The sequence below is a fragment of the Tympanuchus pallidicinctus genome, unplaced genomic scaffold (genome assembly GCF_026119805.1).
Source record: "Tympanuchus pallidicinctus isolate F22 unplaced genomic scaffold, pur_lepc_1.0 scaffold3, whole genome shotgun sequence".
Lineage (NCBI taxonomy): Eukaryota > Metazoa > Chordata > Aves > Galliformes > Phasianidae > Tympanuchus > Tympanuchus pallidicinctus.
In genome coordinates, this window is record NW_026294747.1 from 79,160,800 (window position 1) to 79,174,527 (window position 13,728).

A 13,728-nucleotide genomic window follows, 5' to 3' on the forward strand; every position below is an offset into this window, starting at 1 on the left:
CAGCCTCACGTGGGGAGATGGCTGGGAGCAACATATGACTAGATCTAAGCTCCTTTGGGATACTTCATCAGATGGTTTGCACAGAAAGTCAGGCCCTTACAACCGGTCAAAAGCCACTGAGAGTTTTAGGAAAGATGTTGAGTTGTTATAAGGCATTACATGAAAATGCTGCTTTAGAAAGGTCCTGTTTTATTTGTTTGCTTTTGGCATCCCTCACTGTAGCACAAAGGTAGTTTGGCTTGTTAATATCTGATATCGTTTCTGTTGTGTTGTAACTGCTTTTGGCAGCTCAATCCCATAAACAGTGTCCAACAGTGCTTAAATCGAACTTTCCCTGGAGAAACTTTTAAGATCTTCAAGCCCATATCAGAAGGATGGCATCATCCCTTCAGCTAAATAGAGCTACAAATAGCACTAAAGGGGAAAAGGATTTTAGAGATGGACGCTACTTCTTCATCATAGCCATCTTATAACAATTCTTAGCGTCAGTGTTGTTACCTTTCTTATTATATCGGGAATTTTGTTTTGTATGTGGACTTACTAAATCCTTAGCTTTCAATGAAAGGGGTTCGCATAGGACTCCAATATTTTTTGTTTGTTTCAAATTAATTCAATTAAATGAAGTCCTTTCTACCTAGCACTAGTGGATTCTGGCTTGCTTGATGTTAGTAAGCTGCCCATAAGCCAATATGCCCTCTATGGCCTATTCCCTGCATGAATGTCTTAGACAAGTGTATAATACTTTGGTCATATCTCCATATGCTGATTTTTGCATATCTCCACATTTTCAGAGACACTTCAGCTGCTGCACGTTTGAATATGTTCTGCTCTAATTCAATAACAGCAAATGAAAGTATTAGTGTACGGCTTGCTTAGACAAGCACCAAGACTGGAATTTCTGTGCTGGACTGGCAGACTAATATCTGAATCTCTTTTTTATCATATGCTTCCACCAAATGTTTTTTCCAGCAGACATATGAATTGCTTCAGAAAAATGAAAGGCACAGTACTATTGAAATTGCACTTTCCTGTGTGAAACCATAACCTGTAGTGTATTAAGCCTTTTTTGGAAACCTGTGCCCTAGGCTCCTTACAGTATTGAGGGTCTGTCCAGACTCTTTTTACTTCTAAGACAACTTATTATTATTTCATTAATTATTTCAGTCCATTTGTCTACATGCAAGATAATCTCCAGGTGATGTTTTCCTCCAGTGAAGAACGGATGTTTCCCCATGTATGGGAACTGCTGAATCATGGCCTGAACCTCTGATTGACCACCTAAGACAAGCACTGAGTCAGCCACGGGAGCACAGGTGAAGGCAATTCTCCTGTGGTACTGGAAGGAGTGAAGCCTGGCTCCACCTCTCCTAGACCCATTTAAGAACTGACTGCCACTGAGGAAGAATCTCTTCCTGTAGATCACTCCTCGTGGAGAATGTTGTGAACCTACAACATCAGTAAGCATTTTCCATTTATTGTCTTCCTGTTGCATTAATCTTACTTAGCCTAACTTTCCTGTATATTTCTTAATTATAACATCTGTATATTCATTGATTATACACTCCATAACCCACTTTCCAAGAGGGTGGTGGATTGGTTGCTGCTTCTAGGAGTGGAACTTCAGCTTTTGTGGCAATACACAGGGCCGGACTTGCTCCTTGTTCCTGTAAAAAGATGGAAAATGTAAAAGGAAGATTCCCCATTTCAGAGGGGAGTCTTGATCTTCTAGCACTGGCAATTATTACTCTCCCATCTCTTGCATCAGTTCTGCTCTTCCCTGCCACTGCTCTTGACCCTGAGCCTGCTTTGCATCTTCATGCCTCACCCTGAACATTTTCTGCTAAGAAAGGGAAGGAATCAAAGAATGAAGACAACATTTTCTAAGCAGACCATACTAGGAGGAGAGGTACAAGCTACACGGTCCCCTGTAGTTACCACAAACTCCACAGACCCCCCCTCCTTCCCCCACCCCAGACTTTCCTTCACCTTTCCTTTCTCTTTCCAAAAGACTCCCTAGTCATCCTTTCATCTCTGCTTCAGATTTACTTTTGCCTCCCAGAGCTTTTGCAGCTGCTGTAGCGCAGCCTTCTAAAACTCTCACTTTGATTTCTAGTCACCCCAATTCCTAGACACTCTCCATTCTGCAATCTGTAAGTAATACTTAGACGTCTCTTTTTCTAATCTCAGCCTTGTCCTATTCTGGTAGTTGCCACAAAACACGTATTCATTTATTTAATATGTAATTTGGGCAATAACATCTAGTTTGGTTTTAATGCTTACTGAAGGTTTGAGCTGGACTGTATCCTGTTGACTATTGAGGAATTTACTGTGCAGTCAGGTATGGGGATATATTTTGCACTGAACTTCCCTACGTAAACAAACATTCAGGTCTTGCTTCAGCAAACATTTCTTCACCTTACCAGCACATACAGGTACTCATTGACTTTCATATAAATAGCACAGCATGTGTATGTCAATATTGAAATGATCTGAGATCCTCGGGGTTGAATATATTTATGCTAAAGATAGCATTATGTTTTTATATCCACACTCAGCATGGATGCAACTAAAACAACAGTTGTATCCAAACACTCCCATATTTGTAGTAAGGATAAGAAGCTATTCTTGTCCAGGCTGGGAAATTTTGTTTTTTTCCCCAAAAGATGCAAGGCTAGATATCTCCTAGAGAGTCCAAGTGAAAATGATGAGTAATCAGTAGTTGGCTCCACTTATCAGGAGCATTGCAAAATACATTTCAGGGCTTTGTATTCAGACTTTCACTTTATTTTTTTAAGATTAGTTTTGTGAGATCCTGCATGTGTAAGGTAACTTGCACACTGGTAAACAGCAACTCTGCTAGAAATGATAAAAGTACTTCAAAGCCATTCTCAAATGCACAGACTGGTACTGCCAATAAGAAAGGCTGGGTAGCCTTTCTTGCATTTATGACAAATATTTGTACCTTTTGGATCATTGAACTTACTTGATACATGGAAAATATTTAACTTTTAATACATTATGGATTTGTCACTGGCTGTCTGAGCATTGCTCAGACATTGTCACCTGAAAAAAAATGTGCTAGAAGATGTGGGAGAGAAAATAACTAATCGCCTTGTTATTTGTATAAGCATGTTCAACATGCCATTCCAAAGCATCTCTGAGACTACTCACCACAGAATACTGGAAGTGTTAACTCTAAGCCTAAACTCAAAGTGAAGCACATACTCCAGAACATTCTTTGAGTACTTGTGTTCTGATGCCTGGCACTGACAGCTTCAGTAATAACTAATCATGTGAGTACATTAGTACGCAAGATTTGAATGCTCAACTATTTAGAAAGGTGTTTGTTCATACAATGTGAAAACATATAATGTGTAGCCTCAGCTTAGACTGGAGAAATACACAATGCTGTAGAAAGGGGAATTTTTCCTTCCCGGCATGGAAGCTCCCGGCCCACTGCACCACCACTGCTAGAGCTCAAACATCCTTTCTGAACAGAAACAGCAAGAATTAGAGCTAAGATCTCAGTGAAACCTGTCTCAGGGTATTTTATTGTATTCAAATATTATTTACATCTGTCCTGCATTATTTATTCAAGCTGCAGTTAATTGGTTCATTTTTTCTTTTGAAGACATCCAGCCAATAGGTACTGGAGGGGGAAAAAAAAAGGCATAAAGACAAGACTGGAGCATAATAGATATTTGCTTAAGTATGAAAAGGAGTTAAACTGAGCTCTTAAACGTGAGCTATCTCGTATGTCACAGAGAGCATTCATTCAGAAATCAATGGCATTAACAATATGTTAGTATTAGATGCTTCAGTGCTCACTGAAACAAGGGTGGAAGGACAGACTCAAGATTTGGAAGACTAGGTCTGTTTCATGACATGAATGGGTGCATATATGAGAGTGCTACCATATAACTATATTTATATGTGTATCTAACTTATTTGGGAAAGAGACAAGTCCTGTGTGCACAGCATAGTCTATAAGTGTAGCTCTGTAAGAGAGCTAACGTATGTGGTAATGAATATGCCGGTTGAGTTTTTAAAATCTGCATAGCCTAATTAGGATCAGGTATCTGCATCTCATCTCAGTAGGTCAAATTACTTATGAGGATACAATGAAAAACACCGGTTTTCTTTTCATCCTCTGAATAGTTATCATTAAGTCGAATATTTCGCAGTATCTACAAATTAACTTGCATGTTGTTTAAAAATAAGAGTGAATAAACACTTGCTGAAAAGTCCTTTCTTCATACCTAATTGGCTTCTGCAAAGTGGTAGCATTCAGTGACATTCTTTAGCCATGTAGTTCACACAGGTAAGCTGTATTCCCAGGCTAAATAAAACCTCAAAGCTGTGAGAGCACTGATCTAATGAAGTTGACTTTATAGAATCATAGAGCCATTAAGGCTGGAAAAGACCACTAAGATCATGTAGTCCAAACATCAACTCGCCACCACTAGATGAGACATACAGCTTTCTTGAAAACTTCTAGGAATGGTGACTCCACCGCTCCCATGGGAAGCCTGTTCCAATGCTCTTTCACTCTTCTGGTAGAAATTTTTCTTAATACCCAACCTGAAACTCCTCTGATCCAACTTTTCTAACTTTAAAGTAGCTTAATCAAGTCAGGCAAAAAATTGCAACACAGTAAGGCAAAAGCAGTCTAGAATTCCAATGAGTTCTCCAATTCCAGAGAGTGGTAGTTCTCAACTTACAGATACAAGAGAGGGGAAAGTGCTTTAGTAAGTGGCTTCGAGATGTCTGTCTTCTTTGCAGGAAGACAACAAGGACTGAAAAACAATGTTAACCTTTCATTATACTTGTAACTTTTACTATGAAATAGGAAACTTCCTTTTCTTGAAATGTAAATTCACTGCACAATGGGCCAAGTGAACAAATGCAGCCATAGCTGAATCTTGAAACAACTATTTGTTTCCTAGTGAAGAAATGGGTATTTCTATTTTTGAAAAAGATGATCAAGCTCTATGTAAAGAGCTTTTTGTTTTTGTAGATGTAAATTCTGGACAAAACTCAGCGCAATACACTATTTCTTGGTAAAATATCCCATCTCTTTTCCAGCCCCAATTATTATGAAGTATTCAGTGCCAGCATTTGACAGCAAAATTAGCAAAATATGAATGAACCCTAAAAATAAACATCCAGCTTCATAGAATACTTCACAGAAGTACTTTCCGCCCTCCTTCAACTTTCTCTTGCAAAGACTTGAATGTTGCTAAGTTCTGCTCTGCAGAAAGTGAAGCATTTTTTACGTAATACTTAAAAGCTGTTTTCATTACTTCATTACTACAACTAACCAGACATACTGATCAGATCTGGAAAAGCACTCCTATCCTGTTTATTTATTTTCGATGCGCAGCTGTAGTAATTTATTGAAATGGATAACTTGGAGACAGAGGATGGTAGTTTTTTGGTGGAATAACACCTTTGAGATGATTTTGAGTTTATTTTACTTTAAATTTAAACCAACATTATTTTCATATAGCCATAATAGTTTTGTTTGGAATAGTCAACAACTGATGTTGCAAAGGCTGTACTGTCAGTTTACTATGAAAATAATAGAACATTAGTTCATTGTAACAAATTGGTCTAGCTTTCCTCAGGGACAGAGAAATCTTGTGCATAACTCTCAAGCTACGAGCTCATCTTACTTTTGCTTAATTTAGCTCCATGGGTGTCCAAAGATGGTAGATTAAGTGTTTTTTTTTTTTTGTTTTGTTTTTTTTTTTTTTGTTTTGTTTTTTTTCTACCATGTTGCCCAACTTTGTTCTTAATGAAGGAATGTGTCACAGTGACTAATAGTCCCCAGGCTATAAATCCTTCGGGCTATTGAGACCACGCTGTTCAGTCCGGATGTGATAATATGATATTGAAGTCTTTGTTTTATGATAAATTGGAGTTAGGTCAGATGACCTGTATGTGCTCATTTGCTCTTTTCTTTGAATGGAATTGCCTTTCTGTACCTACTTCTCTCATAGGACCAAGTTTTACAAATAAATCTTTCAAATTATTGGAAAGAAAAAAAAAAAAAACAGCAAAAAAAGGATTGTGATGTCTACACAATATTTCTCAAATCTAAGATGATGTATTTGAACAACTTAAGAATAAAATTAGGGTAAAATATATTATGATCAATTGGAGCTTCTCTTCAACAAAACGGAATATATCTGAGCACTGCTAAGTCAGCTGTATCACATCTGAGAAATGAGTTCCACAAAATTCAGAAAAGGAGCAGCTTTCAGCTTGTGTAGCTACTCTGGTTAGACAGTGAATTAGTATATGACTGTATTGCTTTCTACAAATAAATACATAGCACGTTTTTATGATAGATTTCATTTAAAATTAGAATTATGTTACAAGTAAAACCTGAAACCACGAGATGCTCCTGTGAGGGTACACAGACTTTAGCTGTACAGGCAAACTGAAGCGTTGGCAGCACAGGGACCAGATCATGGGAAAGCCTCGAGCCACAGGGCTGAGGCTTTGCTTTGCACAGCTGTGTAAAGCCCTTCCATAATAGCTGTCCCTGACAGGGGTGAGGAAACATGAGGAGCTCTGCCCTGGCTCCCCAAGGAAGCACAACGCTCAGCAGAGCCAGGGAGAGAGAAGTGAGTGCTGCGGCACTGTATTCTGTCTCCTGGAGAAGAAGTGCACTAAAGGATGCTCTGAGGGATGGAGTAATGCAAACCGGTGAGGGAGCCTCGGAGGGACAGCCGCGATCTCCTGAGCTGCATCCCCAGGGCTCTGTGAGGCTGTGGCCCAGAGGGAGCAGAACTACAACTTCAGCGTTTGGCATCTGCTCTGCAGCCACTCGCCCTTCCTTTCTCGCCCCTCTTTGTAACAGTGTTGCTTTTTTGTTGTTGTTTTTTTTTTTTTTTTTTTTTTTTTTTAATCAGTTTTGAGAGCAGAAACAGTAGATACGTTCATTCTCGGTGGGTCTTCGATTGTTGTTGCGTTTGTTTATTTTAAAAAGCGCTTCTCCTGCAACAGGCGGGCAGCGCCGTGGGTCCCGCGGGCCCCCGTGAGCCATCACGCCCGCCTCGTCCCCTGCCGGGCTGCAGCGGGGGGCAGTGCCGCCGAGGAGGCCATTTTGCAGCTGCTGAGGGAACGCGGCGGCGCCGCGCGGCCAGGCAGGAGCCGCCCCCTCTTCCTCCCCCGGGCAGGTAAGCACGCAGCACCTGGCGGGAGGGCGGACTGCCCCGCGGGGGGTGCCGGGCCGTAGAGCCGCAGGGTGCGGAGCTGGGGGGGCTGCTGGCAGCGGGGTGGGGAGCGCGGTCCTCGGCTGGAGGTGCGTGGAGCGGCCGGCAGGGGGCGCTGTGGTGCCGGGCCGCGCGGCGGGGCGCGGGGCTGCGCGAAGGGTTAAGGAGCGGGCGGCAGAGCCCGGCTGCCCCGACGGGAGGGAGGGGGGCGGAAAAAAGGAGGAGGAAAAAAATGAAATGAAATAATCGCGCCCGGCACGGAGTGGGGCCCTCCCACCTCTCCTCCCTCCTGCCCGGCCTGCGGGGACAGCGCGGGCCGCGGAGCCGCGGCGGGGCGACAATGCGGCGGGCGGAGAAAGCAGGAGGGGCAGAGCGCGGCAACATGGAGGGAGGCGCGGAGCGGGCCGGCCCCTGATGCGGCTGTTTCTCCTCCTCCTCCTCCTCCTCCGGGCAGCGGCTCCGGCGGCGCTTTCCTCCCTGGCGGCGGCTGGCGGCGGCGGGTGGAAATGAGCAGGTCGGCGGCGCTTCTCCTCTGCCTGCTGGGCTGCAACGTGTGGAAGGCGGTGACCAAAACCTTAGGGGCGCCGGAGGCGGCTCAAGGTCGGTGCGGGGAGGGGGACGACGGCGGCGGGACCGGCCCGCTTTGTGCCGCGGCCCCGGGGGGCTGCGTCGCGCGGGCGGCCGACTCGGGGGGCCGAGATGGCGGGGGGGGGGGTGCGGCTGTGGGAAAGCCCTCCGGGCCCCTCCGGACGTGGGGCGCGGCTGCCCCCGCCCGCAGCCCCGGCCCCGCCGGGATGGAAGCCCCGCAGCGGGGGCGGCGCGACCCCCGGGCCGGGAGCTTTGTTAGCGGCGGGGTAGGGGCTGCCGCCGGCCCCTTTGTGCCGCCCCTTCCCCCGGCGCTGCCGGAGCCTTTGCGCCGCATCCGTCTCCCCCGGCGGCCATCCCGCCGCGGCGACGAGGGGCAGTGGCGGCGGCAGGCCCGGGGCTGCGGGCTCGTACCCCGGGCTGGCGGGACGTCTCCGAGCATCGGTCGGGCCTTTTGTTCGGTGCGGTGGGCTGCCCGCGGGCCTGGGCGGCGGGCAGGGCGAGCCCTGGCGCTCGCAGCCGCTCCGGTCTCGCTGGGGCGCGAGTAGAACCCCGGCGGCAGCCCCCCGAGCCCCCCAGGCGCGGCTCCCCGGCCCCGAGCAACTTGCGGCCCTCCTGGGCCCGGCCGGAGCCCCGGCACGCTGCTCTGCCCCGATCCGCACGCGTACGTTGGACACGGCGTGCCCTCGCGATGAGGTGCACCTGCCCTGTGCCCCGCAGCCCGGGTTGGGATGGGGAGATGCTGCTCCGTGCCCGCGTCCCCTTGCCTCACCTCTTGTGGTGGGAGATCTCAATCGGGGGCCCGGTGCCAGCACCGTGCCCACCGGGACCGCAGTTGTGACAGAAGGTAGAAAACGTGTCTGTCTAATGGTACTCAGCACTGCTGAGGGAAACATCTCCAGCGTGGTCAGCGTGAGCCTCATAGCTCCTGTTGTCCGGTAGCTACGGCTGTCATCTGACGTGGAAGCTTAGCCTTTGTGGTGGGTTAGCAGCTTTCTTCTCACTGTTTTGGGAGGAAAGGACACTGTGTGAAGAGTGTGCTCATGTCCTGTGTCCTCTAAGCTTGCCTGTCCTATGTGTCATTAAGAACCAGTGAGCAACGTTTGCAACAAGAAAAGGAGTATGTTTAGAACCTTAATTTGATTCTTACACAGCTGTATTTGTGGTGAGGTAAGATGTAGGTGAACCAGTGTTCTTGTACAGAGTCTTCAGAAGGTACTGATATCTTATAGCAAAACCTAGCACTCTTGGCAGTCTGATATCCTGTTCAACCATCTTTAATGACATTGACACTTACAGAATAAGAACTGCTGAACTATGATTCAAGGGCTGTTAGAATCAGGGCAGTATTTTAGTGGTAGACATGCCAGGGAGTAGCACAACTGTGTGCATCCCTTGATGCTAGCTCTTTAGATATCAAGCTGTACAGTAATTTCTGTATCATATGGGAAGTCTTTTGTATTTGTGGTCAGAATGGTAAAGTATAAGCAGAATTAGTGCTTTTCAGCTGCCGTGCTGATCCTGTCATCTACTGTCAAGCTCAATTCATTGTATATGGAAAGGCTTACCTTCATAGCTGCTACATCCCCATCAGAACTGATGGCTGATTATTTAAGTAATAGCAGCTATGTCAGTGAGTTGAGAACATTTATATCTAGATGAAATGGTCTAAATTTATCTTCAGTGTAAGAACATGTGGGTTTTTCACAGGTAGGATTATTTTCCAAATTCCCATGATGAGCTTTGGAACTGCACATTAATAATGCTTACATCAAACTGATCCAGTGTTGAAGTGAATTCTGTTCAGCTGTGATAATTAGTTACCAGTTCCTTATTGTGGGTTGGTTTTTTTTGTTGTTGTTTTTTTTGTTTTTTTTTTTTAAAGTGAGATGAGGAACTGTAGTTTGCATAGTCATAAGGTGTGAACGTCTGGGGGATGGGGTTGTAGTGCCAGTCGCATTCCTTGTTTGTATGCTGAGCACAGTAAGTGGTAAATGCTTATACAGCTTAAACCAACTGTTTTTCTGCCCTGCTCTTTTAGCACTGTGGTGATAATTACTGCTACAGGTGAAGGGCACTGTTGCCAAAGTTTAGGGATGTATGCAGAGGGTGTTCTTTCCTACCCCTCGTGTCTGGGAAGAGTCTAGAATATCGAGGGATCACAGTAAAAGTGGAGGTGAGAAAACCAGAGGATGCCATTGTGGAATAATTGCTTCAACTGAAACATTTAATATTGAGCAGATTACAAGAGATCGGGGTACAGGTCTCCTTGTGATGGAGTCGTTAGATGAGACCCAGTCAAGATTTTCTATGCCTGTGTCAACAGGCCACATAATGTGCTGGACATGGAGCTGTTTGAGCGCGGGGCCTGTGGCTGCTGTTCTGGTTAAGGATGGAAGGTGCCACTCTTTGCATCTGGTATTTCTCTTTTTCTTGCTGCTCTCAGCCTTACATTCAGGCAGTTCCAGCCTGAAAATCTGCTTGGGCAGGCCTATTACATAATTTGTGAATATGGAAAGTACTGGTAATTAAGGTCTGCACTTAGTACCTATTTAGAAAATTGAATGACTTTGGCAGGCTGTTACCTTATTTAGTGCATTATGCAGATGCATTGCGACCTCTGAAGGTCGCAGAGGTAACCTGTAAGTTTCTACAAGTGAAGTAACTTTTTTTTTTTTTCTTAATGTATGCAGTAAAGTACATGCAGATAAGTTGTTCATTATTGTCACTGTTGAAATTTAGCACCTTGAGAGTAAAGTTGTTAGAATTCCAGGAAGATACATTTAAGGAGTGATAAGACCTCTAACTTTTCTCAGATGCCTGTGCCTGATCAGTGTTTCAAGTGAGGTCTAAATTGTATTTGTCTTAGTTGTTCTATTGTGTGTTCCAAAGCTGAAAGTGGTTTGAACGCATGCTAAAATGGATATATAGAAATCTTTATTTTAAATGAAAACAACAGCAAAAAAAAGAACCTGTGAACAAACAAAAAGATACAAAAGACCCCATGCTGCCCTTTAAGCTGCATTATGATGAATTGGTCATTTGCCTGAGTGCAGACAAACTGCTCAATGTGTTCTCTTCGTATGAACAGATGCTTTCCAACTTTGGGAGCCCTGGCAAGGCAGGAATTCAGTAGTTGTGTAAGGGGGTAATGCTAACTCAGGCTGAACTGAGACAAAACCAATGTGATTGGAGAAGAGCTTAAATTTCGTTGTTGTTTTTGAACTTCACTTTGCAGTAGGTGATGATGTATCATTCATAGATTCTAGGAAAGATCTTTTAAAAAGAATACTGGCTGCTATGTTGTAATGCAGAAGTCCTATATGGTTTTTGTCTGATGCAATAAGTATTGGTTTCAATTAGTCTTCATTGGTCTTTATGTTTTATTAGTTATTCTAACCTAAGAAGTTTTGAAATAAAGCATTTGAATAACAGCATCCAGTTCAAGGACTGCTCTACCGATGGATGCATAGGCCCGGGCTGTCTCACCTTTGTAACCAGGGGATAAGATAGAGCAGATGTTTTTTTCCTAGTGTGGTGATGAATAGAGGTTCATCTGTCACTGCTTAGAATGTGCTACCTTCTCCCTCTGTGTGCCTGGACAATAGGGAAATTGATGCTTGAGTGCTACTGTTTGGTTTTGCCTGTCTGCAGTCAGCCATTACATGACTTGACATTGTGAAAGCTGATTTCACAATGCTTCAGCTGGACATTTTATGAAGGCTGCTTTTCTGGACAGCTCAGTAACAGCTGCAAGGAGACCCTCACGCTCTTGGCTTCTTTCTAAGATGGTTTTGCTGAGCTTCCAGTTTTGGCCACAGCGATAAAGATTTGGTGATGTAGAAATAGTAATCTTTTTCACCTTGCACTGCTGTGCCATCTCTTCTCAGTCTTCTCAATTAGTAAATTGCTGATGTCCTTCACATGCAAACATCTATTTCATTGAGACCACAAATGGACTCATCAGAGTGTAAAGTAAATTGCTCTAGAGCAGTACAGAAGATGTTGCTTTCTTTTAGTGAAGGAGCAAAATGTTTGCTTAGTGCTAGATGTATTGGTTGGTTTTATCAGTTATCAGATCAGGAGAAATAGTGGATTTTTTCATGCTTAAACTACTAGTGCCTGTAAATGGCATATCTAGAGCTGGAACAAACGAGCAATCACCTCTGTGAGTGAGTGGTGTAAAATTGCAGCCTTTCTAGGGGATGATCATACTCACATTTGTAGTCTGCAGAACCTTGCAGTAAGTTGTTCACCTCACCTTGTGTATGGCTCAGAGCATCATGGATGTGCTTGTCAGGGGATGGCAAAGACACACGGCTTCCCTGTGGTCCCTTGTTTGCTTCTGCCTTGAGATGAGCTAATTGCTAGGTGTTACCTAACGCACAGCCTAAAGCAACCTGCTCCCTCCTTCCCTCGATCCCTCTCTGTGTTTTTGGTTCTCTTTTGTTGAACCTCCTACTGACTGCTCTTATTATATGTGACCAGAAACCTGATCCATGGCATTTTTAGGGACTGCTGCAGTGCCAACTTCTGGCAAGTGAATGGTCTCGAATAGCAGTCAACGCTCTACAGGAGCAATGAAATGCAGCTTGACTATATGCCTGGCTTTTTAACAAAAGCCTGCATGTCTGTATATATGTGTGGGGATGGAAGGCTAACTGAGCTTTTAGGTTTTTTGGAAAACTTGAGAGACCAGTGGCTTTGCTGTGTTGCAGGGTAAGAGTGTCACTGCCCACTGCCATTGCAAACTTTAGGTGGGTTCTTTTCTCCCATGAATGGGCAGTGACTACTGACAGTGTTACTGCCTGCAAGAACTGGGAGCAAAATGCATGGCAGGGAGACTTTGTGCGTGGCTCTGGGCTGCAGAGACCATTGCTACAAGCTGCTTCTAGTGCCTTCGTTTCCTTGGGTATCACTTTGGTGTGATAGCATACTCTAAGAAGTTGTTTACAAAGGCACTTGCAAAAAAGAAGATGAAATACATTGTAATGAAAATAACCATTAGAGATTCCTTAAAGACAAAATTAAACTTCCTGACAAAGTAATGGATATGCTTCCTTAAACACAGCAGTCATAAACAGCTATTGGATCACCTGGGAGACTTGGAGGACACTCACTGTTTATCCGTGATGTTGCTACTCAGGCATACCTTCCACTGTCAACGTGGACGCAGCCTTCCTAATGCCCATGGAGTCCCTGCTGTTGGTGACAATGTGGGTACTTCTTTTTCATGATGCCAATGATTCCCCTGTACTGCATTTTTTGTAGGATGGATTTCCCTTTGTGAAGTATACGTTGGTTCAGCCCTTAAATATGAAGAGCAGTAGCTTTTGACAGAACGGAGTGTTGCTGTTCTGCCCACAGCTCTTGGTGGTTTTACCATATACCTGTCAGGCAGCACAAATAAGAAAGATGAGAAGCCTGCATAAAGCGAGTTGTATTTTCTGGAACAAATAATTAATGCTAAATATTTTATATTAATGTACCTTTTGGGGGGGGTAATTTTTTGTCTGTTCTGACAAGTTTCTGCAAGGGAAAGAGTGAAACCAACCTGCCTGTAACAATGCTTTTTTGGAATTACCATACATACCTAAGAGATTTTGGTTTAGGAAATACCAAAGAGAAGAAAATACTGAGTGAGTTTTCTGCTTCAGAAATTCCAGAAACATTTTCCTATGAGCTGGTTTACATTAAGTTTTCAACTAATGTAGTATCTGGCTTGTTGTGAATGGGTAATATGCCTAATACGCATGCTTTCTGTGAACACATCTTTAGTTTTACTGGAAACTGGAAAGATATATGTGAACATTCTGTCATTTCTTGTTGCTTTTAGTAAATGCATTGAATCTTTCATTTTAAAATATTAACACAGAATCCTATTTGACATACAGCATTCTGTGACTTTGAAAGTAGTATT

General features: G+C 44.1%; 1 protein-coding gene across 1 annotated transcript in view; it reads left to right on the forward strand.

Moving 5' to 3' along the window:
- The first annotated feature begins 7,575 nt into the window (after window positions 1-7,575).
- FAM171A1 (family with sequence similarity 171 member A1) overlaps window positions 7,576-13,728 on the forward strand; it is an 85,148-nt gene continuing 78,995 nt past the window's right edge. Inside the window, exon 1 of the mRNA XM_052694983.1 lies at window positions 7,576-7,823. Coding sequence (XP_052550943.1) covers window positions 7,730-7,823 — 94 coding nt within the window. The 5' untranslated portion in view covers window positions 7,576-7,729. The remainder of the gene's footprint in view (window positions 7,824-13,728) is intronic.